This window comes from Onychostruthus taczanowskii, unplaced genomic scaffold (assembly GCF_017590055.1).
Source record: "Onychostruthus taczanowskii isolate IOZ18803 unplaced genomic scaffold, ASM1759005v1 scaffold33, whole genome shotgun sequence".
Lineage (NCBI taxonomy): Eukaryota > Metazoa > Chordata > Aves > Passeriformes > Passeridae > Onychostruthus > Onychostruthus taczanowskii.
The window spans coordinates 8,482,917-8,500,291 of NW_024500683.1; the positions used below are offsets into that span (position 1 = coordinate 8,482,917).

General features: G+C 39.6%; 1 protein-coding gene across 1 annotated transcript; it reads left to right on the forward strand.

Moving 5' to 3' along the window:
- The first annotated feature begins 3,984 nt into the window (after positions 1-3,984).
- On the forward strand, positions 3,985-16,630 carry KLHL31 (kelch like family member 31). Its single transcript, XM_041410661.1, has 3 exons — positions 3,985-4,180; positions 6,558-7,761; positions 9,554-16,630. Exons 2-3 carry the CDS (start codon positions 6,590-6,592, stop codon positions 10,284-10,286), a joined length of 1,905 nt encoding a protein of 634 aa, XP_041266595.1. The 5' UTR covers positions 3,985-4,180; positions 6,558-6,589; the 3' UTR covers positions 10,287-16,630.
- The last annotated feature ends 745 nt before the right edge of the window (positions 16,631-17,375 follow it).

Below are 17,375 nucleotides of genomic sequence, written 5' to 3' on the forward strand. Positions count from 1 at the left end.
AGTCCTGACTCGGGCTGAAGGGGTCATCCTTTTCTTTAGGTCCTGCCTTTTTTTTTTTCTTTCTTAATTTTTTTTTTTTGGGGGGGGGGGGGCTGAGCACTTCTGGGCCCCGCAACTTTCAGCAGGGTTCTCCCATGGATTACCTAAAAAGCTTGTGACAGGGAATCAGTCTTTGCCCTGCGTGAACTGAGCATCTGAAAGGAGATCTCTGCCATAGAGCTTGCCGGGGCTGAGCATGTGCTTGTAAGACTCCCCAGATGAATGAGTCCCTCCTAAAAGTGTGTGTTTGCAGAATTTCCTGTGAAGTTGCTGTAAATGTAATGAAAACAGGTACACAGAACACCTTTCACTTGTTAAACTGATGTTTGAGGGAAGTTTTTAAAAAAGGTGCATCCAGTCTCAACTACAACGGAATTTTAAGTAGGCAAAAGTCTGGTATTTGCACGTTAGGATTGCTGCTCTTGCAAAATAGATCTTATTACAGCTTGGCACACTTTATAGCAAATTAATCAGTAGAGAAACCAAAATAGCTGATAGGGCAATACAGTAGGTAGAGCACTCTGGCTGGAAATGGAAAAAACAAATCCAGGTCCCTGATGCAGACTGTCTCTCCAGTTACCATACTCATGTTTTCATTTTACAGAAATAATTATCTTCACAGAACGTAGAGACTTCATCAACCCTACCTTAAAACAGGCCATTCACAACTAGTCACTCTTCAGTTTTCTGGCCCAAATAGTATAACATTTTTTGTACAAGAGTGGCATTTATGCAGAAGAAATCAGAAAAATTGACCCCACGCCAGCGTTATGATTAAAGTCATTACTGAGTAGGGAAGTTGAGGGTCAGATTGTCATACAAATTCTGTGATTGAAGCTGGGATTTCCCCTATGTTGTTAGAAAGCCTAATAATCAAACTACTGGATTTTCTGGGATGAGGAAGGTGTTCTTTCTGCCCACTTATTCTGAAAGATAATGATTTCAGGACAGTGAAGACAATATTTAAAATCTCAATAGAACAAGAAAAATATTTTTAGCCCAGACCTAACTGATGCATTTTTTGTATTGCTTGTCATAACTCAAGAGGAAAGAATTCCCAGGTTTACTCAGTCCTTCAAAACTGCCACCAATGTTGATTATTACAAGGATTTGTTTGTTTGGCATTGATGCATGACTCCTCTTAGGAAGAAGTGGGCTTGACATACACACAAATATTGCTCCAAAAATTTCTCTGACACTACATGCTCAAGGGATCTGTTGTACCATGAGCTCTGCTGAAGGCTTGCAAACTCTCTTCTGACCTTTAAGGACCTCCCTATGCCCTACTTCCAGTTCTTAGGGAGTTTCTAAGGAAGGATTGAAACCAGAAAGAGGAATAGGCTTTGTTTGAGCTCAGGAGAAGAGCCTGGTTGAATTTCCAGGGATGGATCAATGAGGCTTAAGTGGCAAAACTAGGCAAGGAAGTGGGAGGAAATGATCAAGTACAGGGGGAGGTCTGAGTGACCCCCTGGGGCTGGGTGCCTTGCTGAACACAGTAACTCAGAGCCACCTCTGTGAAATTAAGCCCTGTGCATTTGTTCCTAACAATGTTGTTTTTACATTAATTCACCAGCTTAAAAAAAAACACTTTTTTTTTTTTTTCCATCTCTTTTTTTTGAAAAGACTGCGGTTCCCACTGAAATTCAGTATGCTTTCACAGTTACCTCCTGTCTGCATAAGGAATTTCATCCTTCCTAAAGGCATTACTGGTATGATTACCCAGTACATTCAGATTAGTGCATTTGAAGATCCACCTGCAGCCCATGGGGATCCATGGGGGATGCAGTGATCCACCTGCAGCCCATGGGGGACGTGCCCATGCTGGATTGGATGAATGACTGGAGGAGGCTGTAATCCAGTGGAAGACCCGAATGGAGAGAGAGAGCCCTTGCTTACAGGCTGGAGCAGCTTGTCCTTGGAGGACTGTACCCCGTGGAAGAGTAACCCACTCAGCAGGTTTGGGAGGACTGAGTGCCCATGGGAGGGACTCACATTGCAGCAGTTCTGGGAGGGCTGCTGCTCATGAGGAGAAAACCATAGCAGAGAAGTTCATGGAGAACATGTGAAGCCGCAACCTCAGAGGGGAAGGACTCCTCTCCCTGAGCAGCAGAAAAAAACCTCGGGTGATGAACTGACCAAAACCCCCACACCCTGTCTTCCTGCACTGTCAGTGGGAAGGAGGGAGGGGCTGCAGGGGTGGAAACAGTGTTTTAAGGGTTTATTTTACTTCTCGTTATTCTCCTCTGATTTTGTTAGTAATAAATTCACTTTGCAACTTCAGTTGAGCCTGGTTTGCCCTTGAAATATTTCTCCCGGTCCTTATCTCACTCATGAAACCTTCGTTATTTTTGTCTCCTTTGCCCAGCTGTAGCAGGGCAGGGTGAGGAGTGAGTGACTCTTGTGGGTGCCTGGCATTTGGCCAATGTCAAACCACAACAACATAGTAGATGGAGACTCTCTTTTTACAGGAAATCACAAGGAAAAGGTGAAGGAGGATGGCTACAAATTACTGAGATTATGATCTGACACAAGAGAAAAATTTTTCACAATGAGAATATAATATCCCCAGGGAACTAAGTGGTGGATTCCCCAAGGCTGGACACTTGTAAGATTTGCCTGAAGAGGGTGCTGGGCCATGAGGTCAAGACAATGCTTTTGCCAAGAAAGGTGGGACCAGGTGATCCTTGGTATTCCTTCCAACTTAGTATTCCACTATTCTGTGAAAATGAGGCTTTGTCCTTAGTTTTTCGTAGCTATGGCCCTGTTTTTCAAAAGGAAAGCTGATTATCTTGTTGCTGTTGGGAGGGCTGAGCTTTATGTCACTCTCCTCCAGCCTCATTTCACACGTTTGACTGACTAATTTCCTATTCTGTTTTTTCATTCTTACCTTGTGATGTAGCTCCACTCACACAGTGATGCCCTTTAGTTCAAAATGACAAGTGTTACTTTGCAGCGGTTGTTGTAAAAACCCATCTGAGCCTGAAGGCAGCCAAATAAATCTGTATGATTAAGCGTTATACAAAGCACAGCCAAGAGAAAATCTTCCTGTTCTCAGACTTCCACTTCCCCCAGTACTCTTCCCTTCCCATGCAGACACTTGCACTCTTTTTATCTCTCCCATGGGATGAAATTCTCCAGGGATGTGAAGGTTTGGCTTTTTATTATTCCTGAGGTCACCTGGCAAGGATGCAGAGATAAAATTATTCCAGTATATGGTATAACCCCCAAGTCAGGACACACACATGAGAGACAGAAGATCAAAGTTCACATCTCTGAAATTGTATCAGGATGCAAGCCATAATCTTTGAAAGCTGAGGCAGGTCTTTATGGAAGCAGTGACCTAACTCCACAAAACAGAACATGACTGAATCCCCATCAGCTGGTCTCCTTTCCTCTACCTGGAGTTAAGCATGGAAAATCTAAGTGTAAAGTGACAGAATTTCCATGGTGTTTTCTGTGGGTTATTTTAGGTCATAGAATAATAATAATCATAGAATGGGTTTTGATGGGACCTTCAAAGACCGTGTAGTTCCAAGCCCCCTGCCATGAGATGTCTTCTGCTAGACCTGGTGTTGAACACTTCCAGGAATGGGGCATCCACAGCTTCTCTGTGCATCCTGTTCCAGTGCCTCACCACCCTCATAAAGCATCTTCCCTATGTCCAGTCTAAACCTGTGCCCTTCCCTAACCATAGGGCTGTCACCCAGGCTCCCAGCTGGGAGCTGGGGAACCCAGTTATTCACCCTACACTTACCTGAGGCAGTTATTACCTGCTGTAGTTATCTTCACCTTCCCCTCCCTTTCCTCCCCTGTACCTGTGCATTTGCAGGATCCAGGCTTGTCCTCCTGATTTCCAGTGGCCAGGCAGCCGAGGGAAGCTGAGCTCCTGTGGCTGGGCAGAGGCAGGGAGCAAGGCATGGAGAGGAGGGGTCATTTTAAAGAGCACCCGAGCACAGGCTCCGGTCTCTCTTGCTCACTGTGACAGCGAAGTGCCTCACTGAAAGCCAGTGAGCTGGGACTTAAGTGGCCTCTGATCTTTCTCACTCTTTTTTTCCCCACAATTCCTCTCTTTCTGTGCTCACATTTTCCAAGGAAGAGGCATTTTCACGGACAGCTCTGGGACAGTATCTTTCTGAGGAGGGTAAGAAGTTTTTAACTCCTCACTTTGATAGTTTTTAAAAGGTGGCATTTTAAAGCAGGGGGGAGGCTGGTTGGTATAATGCATTGTTTTGAGACCCCAAGTGTCCTTTGGCATGACTGGTACTTAAGCTAAAATAAAGTAGGTGAAAGCAAACAATCATAGGAAACCAAATCGCTCAGGGTTTTCTAAGTTCAGTAACTTGTTTTTATTATAGGATTGTTTGATTTGTTTCAGTAGGTTTGCATGTCCCATCAGTTACAGTGCTTGTACGCTAAGCTAGCTTGTGAAATTTCTGCTGATGAAAAAGCATTTGTCAGGGAAAAACTTTGGATAGTGAGCATTTTTGAAGAGAGCTTAAAATGTTGTACTTAAATGAGCTCTGCAATGATGCAATGAGACAATAAATATTAAGTGGTACATGTTTTTAAAATTTTAAGTTACAAGTCTCTAAAACTACTTAGAACAACAGATAAGGCTGCCGAAAGAATATGCCCTCGCCATCTTTAAAATTGCGACTATTAATATGCAAAGCTCTATGTGTCTAACATACAAAGTTATCCAAAAGTTTTGTTTTGCTTCTTTTTCATGCCAACAAATATACGCGATACTTGCAACATCATAGGGTTTTTGCAACAAAAGTTGTGTTAAACAGCCAAGTATACTAAAACACCAGCTATACCTTCAACTGAACCTGTCTTAAAATGGCAAGCTGCTGGGAGGTTGCTATTTTGGGAGGTGACTCTGATAGGTCTCAACAGATGCAGGCCTGGAATGCAGCCAGAGCTGGGGAGCTGGGCAGCAGCTGACCCCTGTGCTGGCACACTGGCATATCAGGGATCACAGCTCACGTCAGCACAGGCTGACACTGACACTCCGGGCACACATGGCCCGCTCCCTCGCCTGCTCTGCACATGGCCGTCACCCAGCAGCAGCGGCAAAAAACTGCTGGTGCTCACAGGCAGCAACCATTCCTTTCTATAATTAAATTACCATTTTGTTACATGCTCTGTGCTTAAGGAAGGAATGATGTGCTGAGATTCTAGATTGAAATATTACTGAAGATTTTGATTTAATTATCTACAATAAACCAGTCATTTGATTTATCATTAATTAACCTTTTTTCATGGTCGAGTTTTTATGACTGCAAGGATCACAAAGAAAATTAGCATGTGTAAATTGTTTTAAAATCAATACTTGAGATAAATACTATGTTTGAATCTATTTGAATGCTGATCTTCACAATTCTGTTTAAATTGTGTTATTGAAGATCAGTGCTTTCCTTCAAGTATATTTGCACATATATGTATTTGTTCCAAGTAATTCCTTTGATACTAGGGGCTGTCTCATATCTCATCTGACAAAAAAAGTGGCTCTTTATTTCATTGAGAGTTCACCTAGAGCTGATATATATAATTTAAATATGTGTTCTAACATAATTATGGGACTGATTCTTACCTTCCCATATGCAGAACTTGTTTAAAATAACAAATCCTGATAGAGTTTGGGTGACATTTTTTCAAGTAGAAGTTAGACATCTCCCTAAATCTCCACAAAATCCTAAAAGTGGGTTTATAGATTTCAAATTACTGATACTGAAAAGCGATCAAAGTATGCTATGAGCAGAAAGTATTTGCACATCTGACACAGGAAATAGAACACAGTCTATAAAACTAAAAGTTACAAAAACCTGGAAGCAGTTTCAAGCAGGACTTAAATCTAAAATCAATATGACATCATATTACAATCCTCTTTCTCGTTATGTCTGGCTTTTGTTTCTTTAAGAATTTTTCCCAGTCTTAGTGTTTCCTGCTCAAGTTCTGAAATCACCTCTAAGTCTGTAGCTCTGAAGTAAGGGTGAACAAAGTCAGGGGCCCATATCTTTCCTATGCTTCAGGCTAATGAATTCAGGTCTAGAACCTGTCTAATTTAAATAAATATATACATTTATTACATAAAGTTAAATTCTAACTAAATATATTACTTTATTATGTAAAGTTAAACTCTCTAAGTGGGTTTGCCAGAGTGTAGAATTTGGCAAACCCATTTAGAGAATGGATTTGCCATTCTCTAATGGCAAACTCTGGCAAACCCATTTAGAGAATTTAACTCTCTGACTGTGGTGATAATAGGTGAATGTTAATTTATGATCTTGTTATTTAAAACAAAAAGGAGTTACTGAATTACTTGTAGGTATATTCTTCACCGTTGGAGTATTGATTGTTATTAATAAGCAGCCATGCTGCAACCTAGAACTTAGGAAAACAGATTATCCTATGTGTTTAGTTTTGTGCATTACACATATTGACAAAGATTAGATTTGTTGCATAATCACTCAGCTATTAAATTTCACAACTGTGGTGTTTAATTTTATTTTTAGCAAGTGCTTGGCTGTAATATTTCATTGCAGTCATGGCCCCTAAGAAGAAGAATGTGAAAAAGAACAAAGCAGATGTCAACGAAACAACTATCATTGTGGAAGATGGCCCCCTCAGTAAACTAAATGGCTTGAATGGACTCTTGGAAGGAGGAAATGGTTTCAGCTGCATCTCATCTGAGGTTTCCGACCCATCATACTGCCCAAACCTCTTGGAAGGTCTAAGCAAAATGAGACAAGAAAATTTCCTTTGTGACTTGACTATCAGTACCAAAACCAAATCATTCAATGTTCATAAAGTAGTGATGGCTTCAAGCAGTGAATACTTTCACAACATCTTAAAGAAAGATCCATCCACTCAAAGAGTGGACCTCAATGATGTGTCCCCAGTGGGTCTAGCTACTGTTATCACCTATGCTTACACTGGAAAACTTACTCTCTCACTTTACACAATAGGTAGTATTATTTCCACAGCAATTTATCTACAGATTCACACCCTTACAAAGATGTGCTGTGATTTTCTAGCCCAAGAAATCAGTGTTGAGAACTGTATGTACATTGCCAATATTGCAGAAACATATGGACTAAAAACAACAAAGGAAGCAGCGCACAAATTTATTAAAGACAACTTCATTGAATTTTCAGAAACTGATCAATTCCTAAAACTTACTTTTGATCAGATTAATGAACTTCTTGCAGATGATGACTTACAGTTGCCTTCTGAAATTGTTGCATTCCAGATTGCAATAAAATGGCTGGAATTTGACCAAAAAAGAGTAAAGTTTGCTGCCAACCTCTTAAGTAACATCCGTTTTGGTACCATCTCAGCCCAAGACCTTGTCAATTATGTTCAAACTGTGCCAAGAATGATGCAAGATGCAGACTGCCATAAGCTCCTAGTGGATGCCATGAACTATCACTTGCTTCCCTATCACCAGAATACACTTCAGTCCAGAAGAACAAGGATCCGTGGAGGTTTCAGAGTCTTAGTTACTGTTGGGGGACGCCCCGCTTTAACAGAAAAGTCTCTCAGCAGAGACATCTTATACAGAGACCCTGAAAACGGATGGAAGAAGCTAAGTGAAATGCCTGCTAAAAGTTTTAATCAGTGTGTCACAGTGATGGATGGATTTCTCTATGTGGCTGGTGGGGAAGACCAGAATGATGCCAGGAACCAAGCCAAGCATGCAGTCAGCAATTTCTGCAGGTAACTGTTACTTCTTTAAAAGGGATGTAAGTATCTATTCCATAGAAGGCAGGTAGATGGACTAAGCTGGCTTGTGTCATGCAACATGAACCACTTGGATAAAGAAAAAGGGGACAATGTATGGGAGGTATAGATGCTGTTCTATATTAAACTTAGAATTAACAGAATATACAACTGAAGTTATGCAAAAAATTTCACCATGGTTACACATGCACACTGAGAAATGAGGAAAAACTGAGAAAAGTTATTCCAAGTGATGGAAATAGATAGGAACATAAATAGGAAGTCATGGGTTGATCTAAGAAAACTATTCAAATTTTCAAAAGCTTTTGATGCTTCACAGAAAATTTGGAAAAACACCTTTTAGATATTATAGCCTTCACTTTCTATTCACCATTCACCATATTTTCAACAGCTTTTGTATTGAATTTCATATCCTCTATTTTTATTATTATTATTATTATCATTATCACGAGTTTAAAAACAATGGTACCATTGCTTGAAGGCTGTCTTTTACATTGTACCCCAAATAATACCTTGCTTCTAAAATTTTGCAGTTCCTATCTATAGTCATCTGAGACTGCACTGGTGATAGCAAGGTCAGAAGAGTGCACACACTGACATACAATGTCACATGAGCAGTAGTAGTTTTTAAATAGTTCAGCCTAAAAGCTGGCAGTGCACAGTAGCTTGAAGCAAAGGCTGGGGGTGGGAAAACTTTTATCTGCCTTTTATCTACTAACAGACTATGGACATGCAATGGCATTACACAGCCACAGTCCTACCAGTGCTTCCTTTTCTTCTCTCAGAAGGAACAGTCTGCTTCTCCTGAGGACACCAACCAGTACCCAAAGTTAATGAATGAGAAACATTCTCTAAATCAGTTTTATTGTGTAATCTACTTTGTCAGAAAAATATCTGCTCTCTTGACCTTCTGCCCTTAAGCTATGCCTCACAGTGTCACAAGGAGTTGTGTCCTCAGTGCAGACCTTGGTTGCAGGGAGGAGGTGGGGGAATCCTCATTGTGCCCTTAACCTTGAGCATGTCAAGTCACATCAGTGTGTCTGTGGACTTGCAGATGGCAATGCTGAATGATAATTAGTATTTACTTTCCCATAGTCTTTTTCTCATGTGGTTCTCTGGTCCTCTCAGCATGCAACAGAAGTGTGTGGGTCCACTAACGCACCTCACGTAGCATCTTCAGGAGTCATAATTTGCCATTTCCTATTTCAAAGTTGGTCATTTAAATGTCAAGGACAAAGAATGTTATTTCAGATAGCAGTGGTGTTAGAAAGCACAGATGCTCTTTCCAATAAAACTTACTCCATAGGAGTGGCAAGGAAAGTATACTCACCATTTAGAAAGCACTAAGAGGATGCAAGTATAAATCACAACCTAAAGTTTTTAAAAACTCTCTGAGTAAATTTAGACATCTTTGCTGTGGGTCTAAATTGCAAAAGAACTTCTAAAATTTCTTTTGTATCTTGAAATTATCTCTTACTAGTATTCTAATGAGATTATCGTAAAAAATCAAATTACAGAAGAATCAGATTTACTTCTTTAAAGTAATACCAGGTTGGAATGATACAAAAATATTTTTTCTCCAATCAAAAGCTAAATTTATTTTGAAATTTAATCAGGAATACCAATTTCATTATGCTGACTTTTAATAGGCTAAATAACTAACTGAAATTCTAGCAACTTTGCTTGCAGCAGTGGCATAGGAGTCCTGTATAATTTAGGAGTAAGAGCAGTAAGTAAGACTGTTACCTTCTTTTTTGAATCTTTTCAGATATGACCCTCGTTTCAACAGCTGGATTCACTTAGCGAACATGAATCAGCGGCGCACCCACTTCAGCCTGAACGTGTTCAATGGCCTCCTCTTTGCAGTGGGAGGCCGCAACTCCGAGGGCTGCCTCTCCTCTGTCGAGTGCTACGTGCCTGCAACTAACCAGTGGCAGATGAAGGCCCCGCTGGAGGTGCCCCGGTGCTGCCATGCCAGCGCGGTGGTGGATGGCCAGATCCTGGTCACGGGAGGTTACATCAATAACGCTTACTCTCGCTCGGTGTGCATGTACGACCCCAGCAAAGATAGCTGGCAGGATAAGGCCAGCCTCAGCACCCCAAGGGGTTGGCACTGCGCAGTGTCCCTTCTGGAGAGGGTCTACGTCATGGGTGGGTCTCAGCTGGGGGGGCGAGCGGAAAGGGTCGATGTTCTCCCTGTGGAGCGTTACAGCCCGTACACGGGCCAGTGGAATTACGTGGCGCCACTTCAAACCGGAGTTAGCACGGCCGGTGCCTCCACCCTCAACGGGAAAATTTACTTAGTGGGTGGCTGGAATGAAATAGAGAAAAAGTATAAGAAATGCATTCAGTGCTATAACCCAGATCTCAATGAATGGACAGAGGAAGATGAGCTGCCCGAGGCCACTGTGGGTGTATCTTGTTGTACTATATCCATGCCCAACACCAAGACGAGGGAGTCCAGGGCCAGCTCAGTCTCTTCTGTCCCAGTCAGTATCTAAAGACAGGTCTAACCAGCAATAAGTAAAAATGTTTACCAGCACGGCAATATAATTAACCCTTTAAGTAGAATTTTTGTGCTATATAGAAAAAAAAATCATTGGCTTTGCAAATGTGCTTTGTAACAGTACAAACTGGCCAGTTTTCATGAACTTTAGTACAGGTGGCATGAAACAGCACATTAGGGATAAGATCAATTTTCTTAGCAGGAAAAGAGAGTTAACCCATAACCACAGAATTTCATTCTCTTCCTGACTTTGCCACTGACTTACTATACTATCTGTGGCAAATAATTTAATTTCTTTATGCCTTGGTTTTCTTACCTGTAAAATTGAGATAAACTTGCTTCAGAAGATTTCTATGAGGCCTTTTAATACTAATTTTTAAACACTTTCAGAACCCAAAATGAAAGTCCAATATGACTAAATAATGTAGATCAGAAATGTGCCATGTCATCATAACATTGATCCGTTTTGTTCTTTTCTAAGCATTTTCTATTTTCACAAACAGAAGGGAAAAAAAGGGCAAACCAAAAATACCACACATAGCATATGCATACTTTCCTTTTGGCATGATGGTATTCCCAAAACTTCTCAAAGCATTTTCTTCTTCAGAAGGTAGAAAGAGTTCCTCATCTTCTGAGGATGAAACCCTTTAATTGCTGTATCAATGCTGTGACATGGCTTTCAAGGTCTCAATCCACAAAATACTTCAGCTCTCATAAGCATTATGGGCCAGCCCTAAGGGTGCCAGATGGCTCTCCTGACCTCTGTGTACACCAGGGAACATCACCTCATCCTCCTCCTCATGCCAGGGAGACAGCCCTCTCATTCCAGTTGGCAAACCTGGAAGGTGAGTTCATGCCAGGAGACACCAAGGGCTAATGGCATTTGAACATGGGGAAGATGCACAGAGCAAGCTCCCTTACATTACTCCAGCAAATAACCAGTGGAATGAGGAACAAAGATGGAATAAAAACTTCAGGATCTGCCCTTTAGAATTTGTGTGGAAAACAGGAAATCGTGGGAAAACTTCCTTAGTAGAAATAAAGAGGTACCTTAACACCTTTTTTGCCAGGTGTAGGCACAATAACACCCAAAGTAACCTTCTCCTGGGCATACCATTATGCATCTCCTTCTGAAGCCTTCATCGAGCCCTTTATATGGAGATTTCAGTCATATTATTCCAAAGGCTAGACTAAAGCTCTTTATGTTGAAGTCTTCCCAGGAGTCTTCACTCATCTTAGTTTGCCTCCAAGAACTTTTCTTCCTGATTTCAGCAAGAGGGGAGGGAATTAAGCATGTAACTTCTTCCTATTCCCATAGCCAAAGGGATATGCAGCCCATCATGTCCCGTGAAGATTTGATAGCAAAGGACTGCTGTCAGCACAAAATGTCTACATCAGCACGAAATGTCTGCATCCTTCTTTTGGGGAGGAAAGAGGGAATACAAGGAATTAAAATGATTTATTATAACCAGAAGGGTCCTCACCTTAACCTATTCATGGAGGCTTCACATTCAGTTTCCTCAGGTTGTCATTGACACCTCCAGGCTTCAGTGTCAATGAGAAGCCATGCTCTTAGCAGCAACGCTTATAAAGCAGACAAATTTTTATCTCATTTGCAAAAAGGGAACATTATAAAATTGTCTGTCAGTGCAGATGTTGTCGAGACAAACATTTTCAAGACCCAAGCTCTTTGTAGCTTTGTTAAAGCTGCATATTGAGGATCAGCATGAGTGTGACATGGTATTAGAGATGAAGTAATTCACTGTGTCGGTTGGGATTAAACTCCATGGTACTCGGTCCTGTTTTCCAGTTCTAACTTAGAGTTCATCTTTGCATCCTGACTACATAATTTTAAATTTCACATCGTATTTTTGAGTGCTGCATATTATTAGCATACACTGCCATCGATGACTTGTGGTCAGAGTAGCACTGTCATATAATTTTGATTCATTTAATTGGCATATATTTGTTCTCTACTCTGTGTAATTCAAATAATAACAAATGTGGAACAGTAGTACTCTGTGTAACAGAGTACTCTTACTTTAAGTATGAAAATTCTGTTCTTGCCCATTCCAATCAGCAAAAGCTTTTCCTGAAGGGGAGAAAAAATTTCTCTTTTCCCAAGTCATGATCACATGTTCCATATGAATGCATTTAGGAAGTTCTTTAGAAATAGCCATCTATTCCAATATTTTCTTGTAATTTTTTAAATCTGTCTGGTCCAATGAAGACACCTGTACAAATTCAATTATAACTGTATTCATGGTGTAGTTACTTAGTTTTTATAATGTATCCATAAGGTTGTATTTTTGAATTGAAAAAACAAATATTATGGCCTCAAACAGACATTGGATGGAATTGCCATATGCAAGTATCTCTTTTTCCCTTTAAGAATTCAGTTCCAAAATGCCATGAATAGTCAGACATTGCTGCATGCTTTCCTGTTTATGAGCTAGCACTTCATGTACATCAACAACCATCTTGGTTTTGAGTAGTAAATTATTTATGAATGATGGGCTAAGTGCAATGAAACTTCTCTCTTACTACTTAAAGGGTTAAAAACTTTGGGGGCCAAATCCTTTTCATCTTACTCACAAAAGAGTTTCCATTTACTTCAATGGGACTGCTGAATAAGATGTACAGGATTTTGAACTCTTGGCCAAATTCTGGCAGAACAGTAGATAAAAGTGTCATACCCAGAAGGAAGACTGCTCCTCTGCCTCCAGTGCCCTTGGCCATGACAAATCCATGAAGACATGTCCTAGGACAGGAGCCAAATACCACTGGCCGTGTGTTCCTTCTGTAGCACAAGTTAGCACATACTTCAGGCCAAAAATCTTAGGTAGATTAACAAATTGTATTGTTACCAATATAACACTACAGGTTGGCTTTACATTATTTTCTCTAAACATCTGTTTAGGTTTCAACTGCACATTGAGCCAGGATTTGGCCCTTAATATGTGACACTATTAGCTGGACTTAATATTATGTTGAATCATGCTACGTACTGAGCTATTTGTGGTATTTTATGTATGACCTTCTTTTGTTAGAACTGTGAAAATTACTTGTGTGTTCTGTTTTATGGGATGGTGTTCTTTCATTGTCTGGTACCATATATTTGATCTCTACATGTTTAATAGTGACATCTCAGTTGAACTTGAAATACTGTGTATACCAAAAAGAAGTTTTAAAGTGCAAGGAAGTACTGTATATGGTAATATTAAGTAGAGCAGAGGACTTCCAACTGTATGAGATGCAGACTGTTAAAGCACTACAGGGATCTTCTTTAATGCTGTACTAGTAGTACGAAAAAAACCAACCAAACAACACAAATTAATATAAGCTGTTATCCTCAAAATTCTGTATAAAACACCCATGCATTTCATACTTGACACCTGTGCTTCAAATTCAGATCTGAAAAATAACTGTTCTTCAGTCTGTGAGAGAAGCAGTTTGCAAGGGTTTGTTTTCTTGTTTATTCCTGACTGTTTAGTTGTATGGGAGAGTGTTTTAGAGATTGTGAGGGATAAACTTACTGTTGGAAAGTTGTGCTGAAAGGAAGATGTTGTGTTTAGTTCTTAATCAGGACGAGATCATGATCATTTAATCTCTTCTTGAAGTGAACCTCCAAGATAATCTGTGGATCAGTCAAGAGTCCAGTAAACTTGAATCCTTCAAAGAGGGAAGCAGGCAAAACTAGCATCAACCAAGCTCAGTGAGGTATTGAAAAGTGCTTTGTTGAGATTTTAAATAGCAGTTCTTGCAGAAAAAAGGGATGCAATGAATGAAATGACTGAGTAAGAACATTTCTATTATCCTGAAACCTAGATTAGTTTATCTCACAGTTCTAACTCTTATCAAATCATACTGGGTTTAGGAGCAGTTTTTTCTTAGCAACTGGGCTTGGTAATTCTAGTTGCAAACCCAGCAGTCACACAAATAGTTGTATAAGCATGCATACCTTCTTGCATTCAATGGGACTTCTGCTACAGAAGTTGCTCCCAAGGATTTATATTTGGAAAAATAAAATATAAGAACTAAATCCATGAGCAGGCAAACATCAATGTCTAATTAAAGCCAACATGAGGGTGTTAGACTGATCCTCAACATCACCATTCACTTACCATACCAGCACCTGGCATTTTTTGAGACTCCACTACCCTGTAAGGATAATATTTCCTTGGAATGGCTGCTCAATGAAATCCCATATATACTCCAAAGGGTTGGTTTTTTGGTTTTTTTTTTTTTTTTTTTTTGTGCAACATACAGGATGGGAGGTGTCCATGGAAAAGCTAAAATGGAGTCACTTAGAACCATAAGCAAACTAAGATTTTGTTCCCAGTCCTCAAGGATGTTTGAGAAAAATGTGCTAGAAAGAAGCATCTACTTCAGCACATACCTTTCCATAAGCAGCCTTTGCTTATGTTCCACTACTGAGATTTTCATCATCTTTCTGATGAAAAGCAAAGATCAATTTTCAATTGTCTGTAACTTCAATTCTCAGTTGAACGGAATTTTCATTCCATTTTATCTGTTTAGCCAAGCTGGGAGATCATTTTCAAAGTCTGAATTCACCTGCAATTGGAGCCAGTAGTCCTACTGTAGGTTCTTGACCTTTTTACAACTAATCTTCTCTTTTGTCAAAGATTTGCTTTGTATAAGTACTCATTGTAATGAGTATAAGCACAGTGTAATGCACTGATTTATACTTTGACTTCTCCTTGAAAAAGGAAGATCTCTTGTGTCTTTTAGTTTCTCTTTTCTTATCCATAACTGAGTGACTATCAGAGCACCAAAGAAGATGCACAGATGTGAAACAGTACATAAAAGCTCACCTGTGAATCTATAAAAATCTCATTGCTGGTGGCTACAATAAAGAAAAGGACACATTCTGAAATGCCTGCTGGATAAAAAAAGGTGAAACATCACAGAATCACAGAATATTCTGAGTTGGAAGGGACCCGTAAGGATCACAGAGTCCAACTTTTAAGTGAATGGACTGTATGGGGATCAAACCCACAACCTTGTTAAGAAATTAGTTGCTGGTGCTCATTTGCAAGTGTGACCCTGCACAGAGCTCTGTTCCCAGAAGTTCCCTAAAGAATAAAGGAACATACATGCAATTCTATACAGCTGGTGTGAGAAATTTGGTTAATACCAGATAAGTTTTACCATGCAAAAGACATACTTGTCTCAATGAAAATTTTCAATAACAATATAGGCAATTAATAAACTTGTAGGCAATTTCTGTTGGTAAGAATGGGAACACACACATTTAGATACACTGTGAAAGGAAGATGTTGTTACTCTAATTGCAGTCTTATCAGTTCCTTTATTGACAAGAAAAGTTAAAAATATAACTTATTTGTATAAAGCATTTTCCTGGCTTATAAATGTTAGATTGCTTATACAGAAGGGTTTTCTAAATGTACACTTTAAAGATGGACTGTGATAACACAAGGGAACATAATACAACAGAAAAAAATCTGTAAGTGTAATGTGAGAATGTTACTACTTAAAAACTGAAATTTGTAGTGCAGCAAGTTGTCATTAAGAGGAAAACAGCATGTTGGTATTTTTCATTGTGTGCTTTAAATAAAACTGTTGACACATGGCACAAACAAATTATTGTAAAATCAGTTGGAAACTGCGAGACTGCCTTTCTGACAAATGCCTGGTTGCAGTTGAAATATGCTTTGTTTTCTGAGCCCTGCGCTGATCCTTGCTTTCATATCAGCCAACTGCAATGTTTGTTACACCCAGGCTATCAAACCACCTTCACAATAAGCTGCACAATGTGACACTGGAGCCACTTTTATTTTTTCCATTTTATAACAAAGACAACAACTTGCTTTTTTACAATTAACTTCACAGTCTTTTGTTGCAATCAAAATGACTAACAAGAAGTGATGATAAATCAGATGTCTGACTAGCAACTGAATATGTTTTCATTTGGATTGTATGGCTAACAGTACCAAAAATAAAAACATCTAAATTTCAAGGAAAAAAAATTAGTCCGGATTCTGAAGAGCAACTAAGTTGTGCCACAGATGAGAAGGTTTGAGATGTCAAAAATTGTTCCCTGTGTTGTGACATCAAGGACTTGGTTCAAAGTGTGATTCTATAGGTCACAGCCTGAAGGGTTACCTGGTCTGTGGCTGTGCAGAGGTCATGACTGTTGGGTTCCTAAGATTCCATAATACAAAAGGACACAGAGGCTTTATCCTCTAAAATTTTCTACTCCATTACAGATTACCACAAAGATCACTGCCAGCAAGTATACCAATAGTTATTACAACCAATATGAAGATTAATAAAGTGAATATGAATGAGTATGAATGACTATGAATGAATATGAATGAATATGAATGAATGTGAATGTCAAGCTATTACAATTATTACCAGCAATCAATAATATCAGTCAATAGTATGATGTCAATCAACACTAGCATCAAGCAGTATGGTAGTATACCCAATGGCAAAAACAGCCAAGTAGGTGTACTACAAGTACTAGAGATTGCCACTGAAACAAACTGATCAACAATAATATAACAGCAAATATGCTTAATATATATAATATTTACATTCAGCAAATTAGCCAGACTTAAGAAGAAGCCAAACCAGCCCAAAAGGGAGCAACAGACTGATCCTGGAGGGGACACCCAACCATCCCCAAAAGAGGGGAAGAAAGATCCAAGCAGTAAGACAACAGAGTTTCCCTTCAAAACAGATCCATGACACAGAGTGTGGAGTCAGCCAGCATTCCCACTGAATCCAAGAGAATGGACAGTTCATGTGGGATTCAGCTGGGAAGTTCTCAGAGGGAAACAACTTTAGTCTCTTTTATAACAGAGAGACATTAAGTATGTGTAGGAGATTCTGCTTTGAGAATCTAATAAGTTATGTTAATTTCTATTTTTCACCTCTAACAGACAATAGATGATTCTGTTTTCTGATTTTTTTACATCAATTTTATATCTCTATGTCATTTTCCATTTTCTCAGACAGTAAAGTGTCATTACAGTCTCTTGGGTTTGCACTTATTCCTGATACCTTGGGATGTCTCTGGTATCTAGGTCCATGG

Bases quoted from the DNA above. Each gene is read 5' to 3' on its own strand.
- KLHL31 (XM_041410661.1), top strand. From the start codon at position 6,590: ATGGCCCCTAAGAAGAAGAATGTGAAAAAGAACAAAGCAGATGTCAAC. The intron at 7,762-9,553 runs GTAACTGTTACT...GAATCTTTTCAG, and splicing joins GCAGTCAGCAATTTCTGCAG to ATATGACCCTCGTTTCAACA.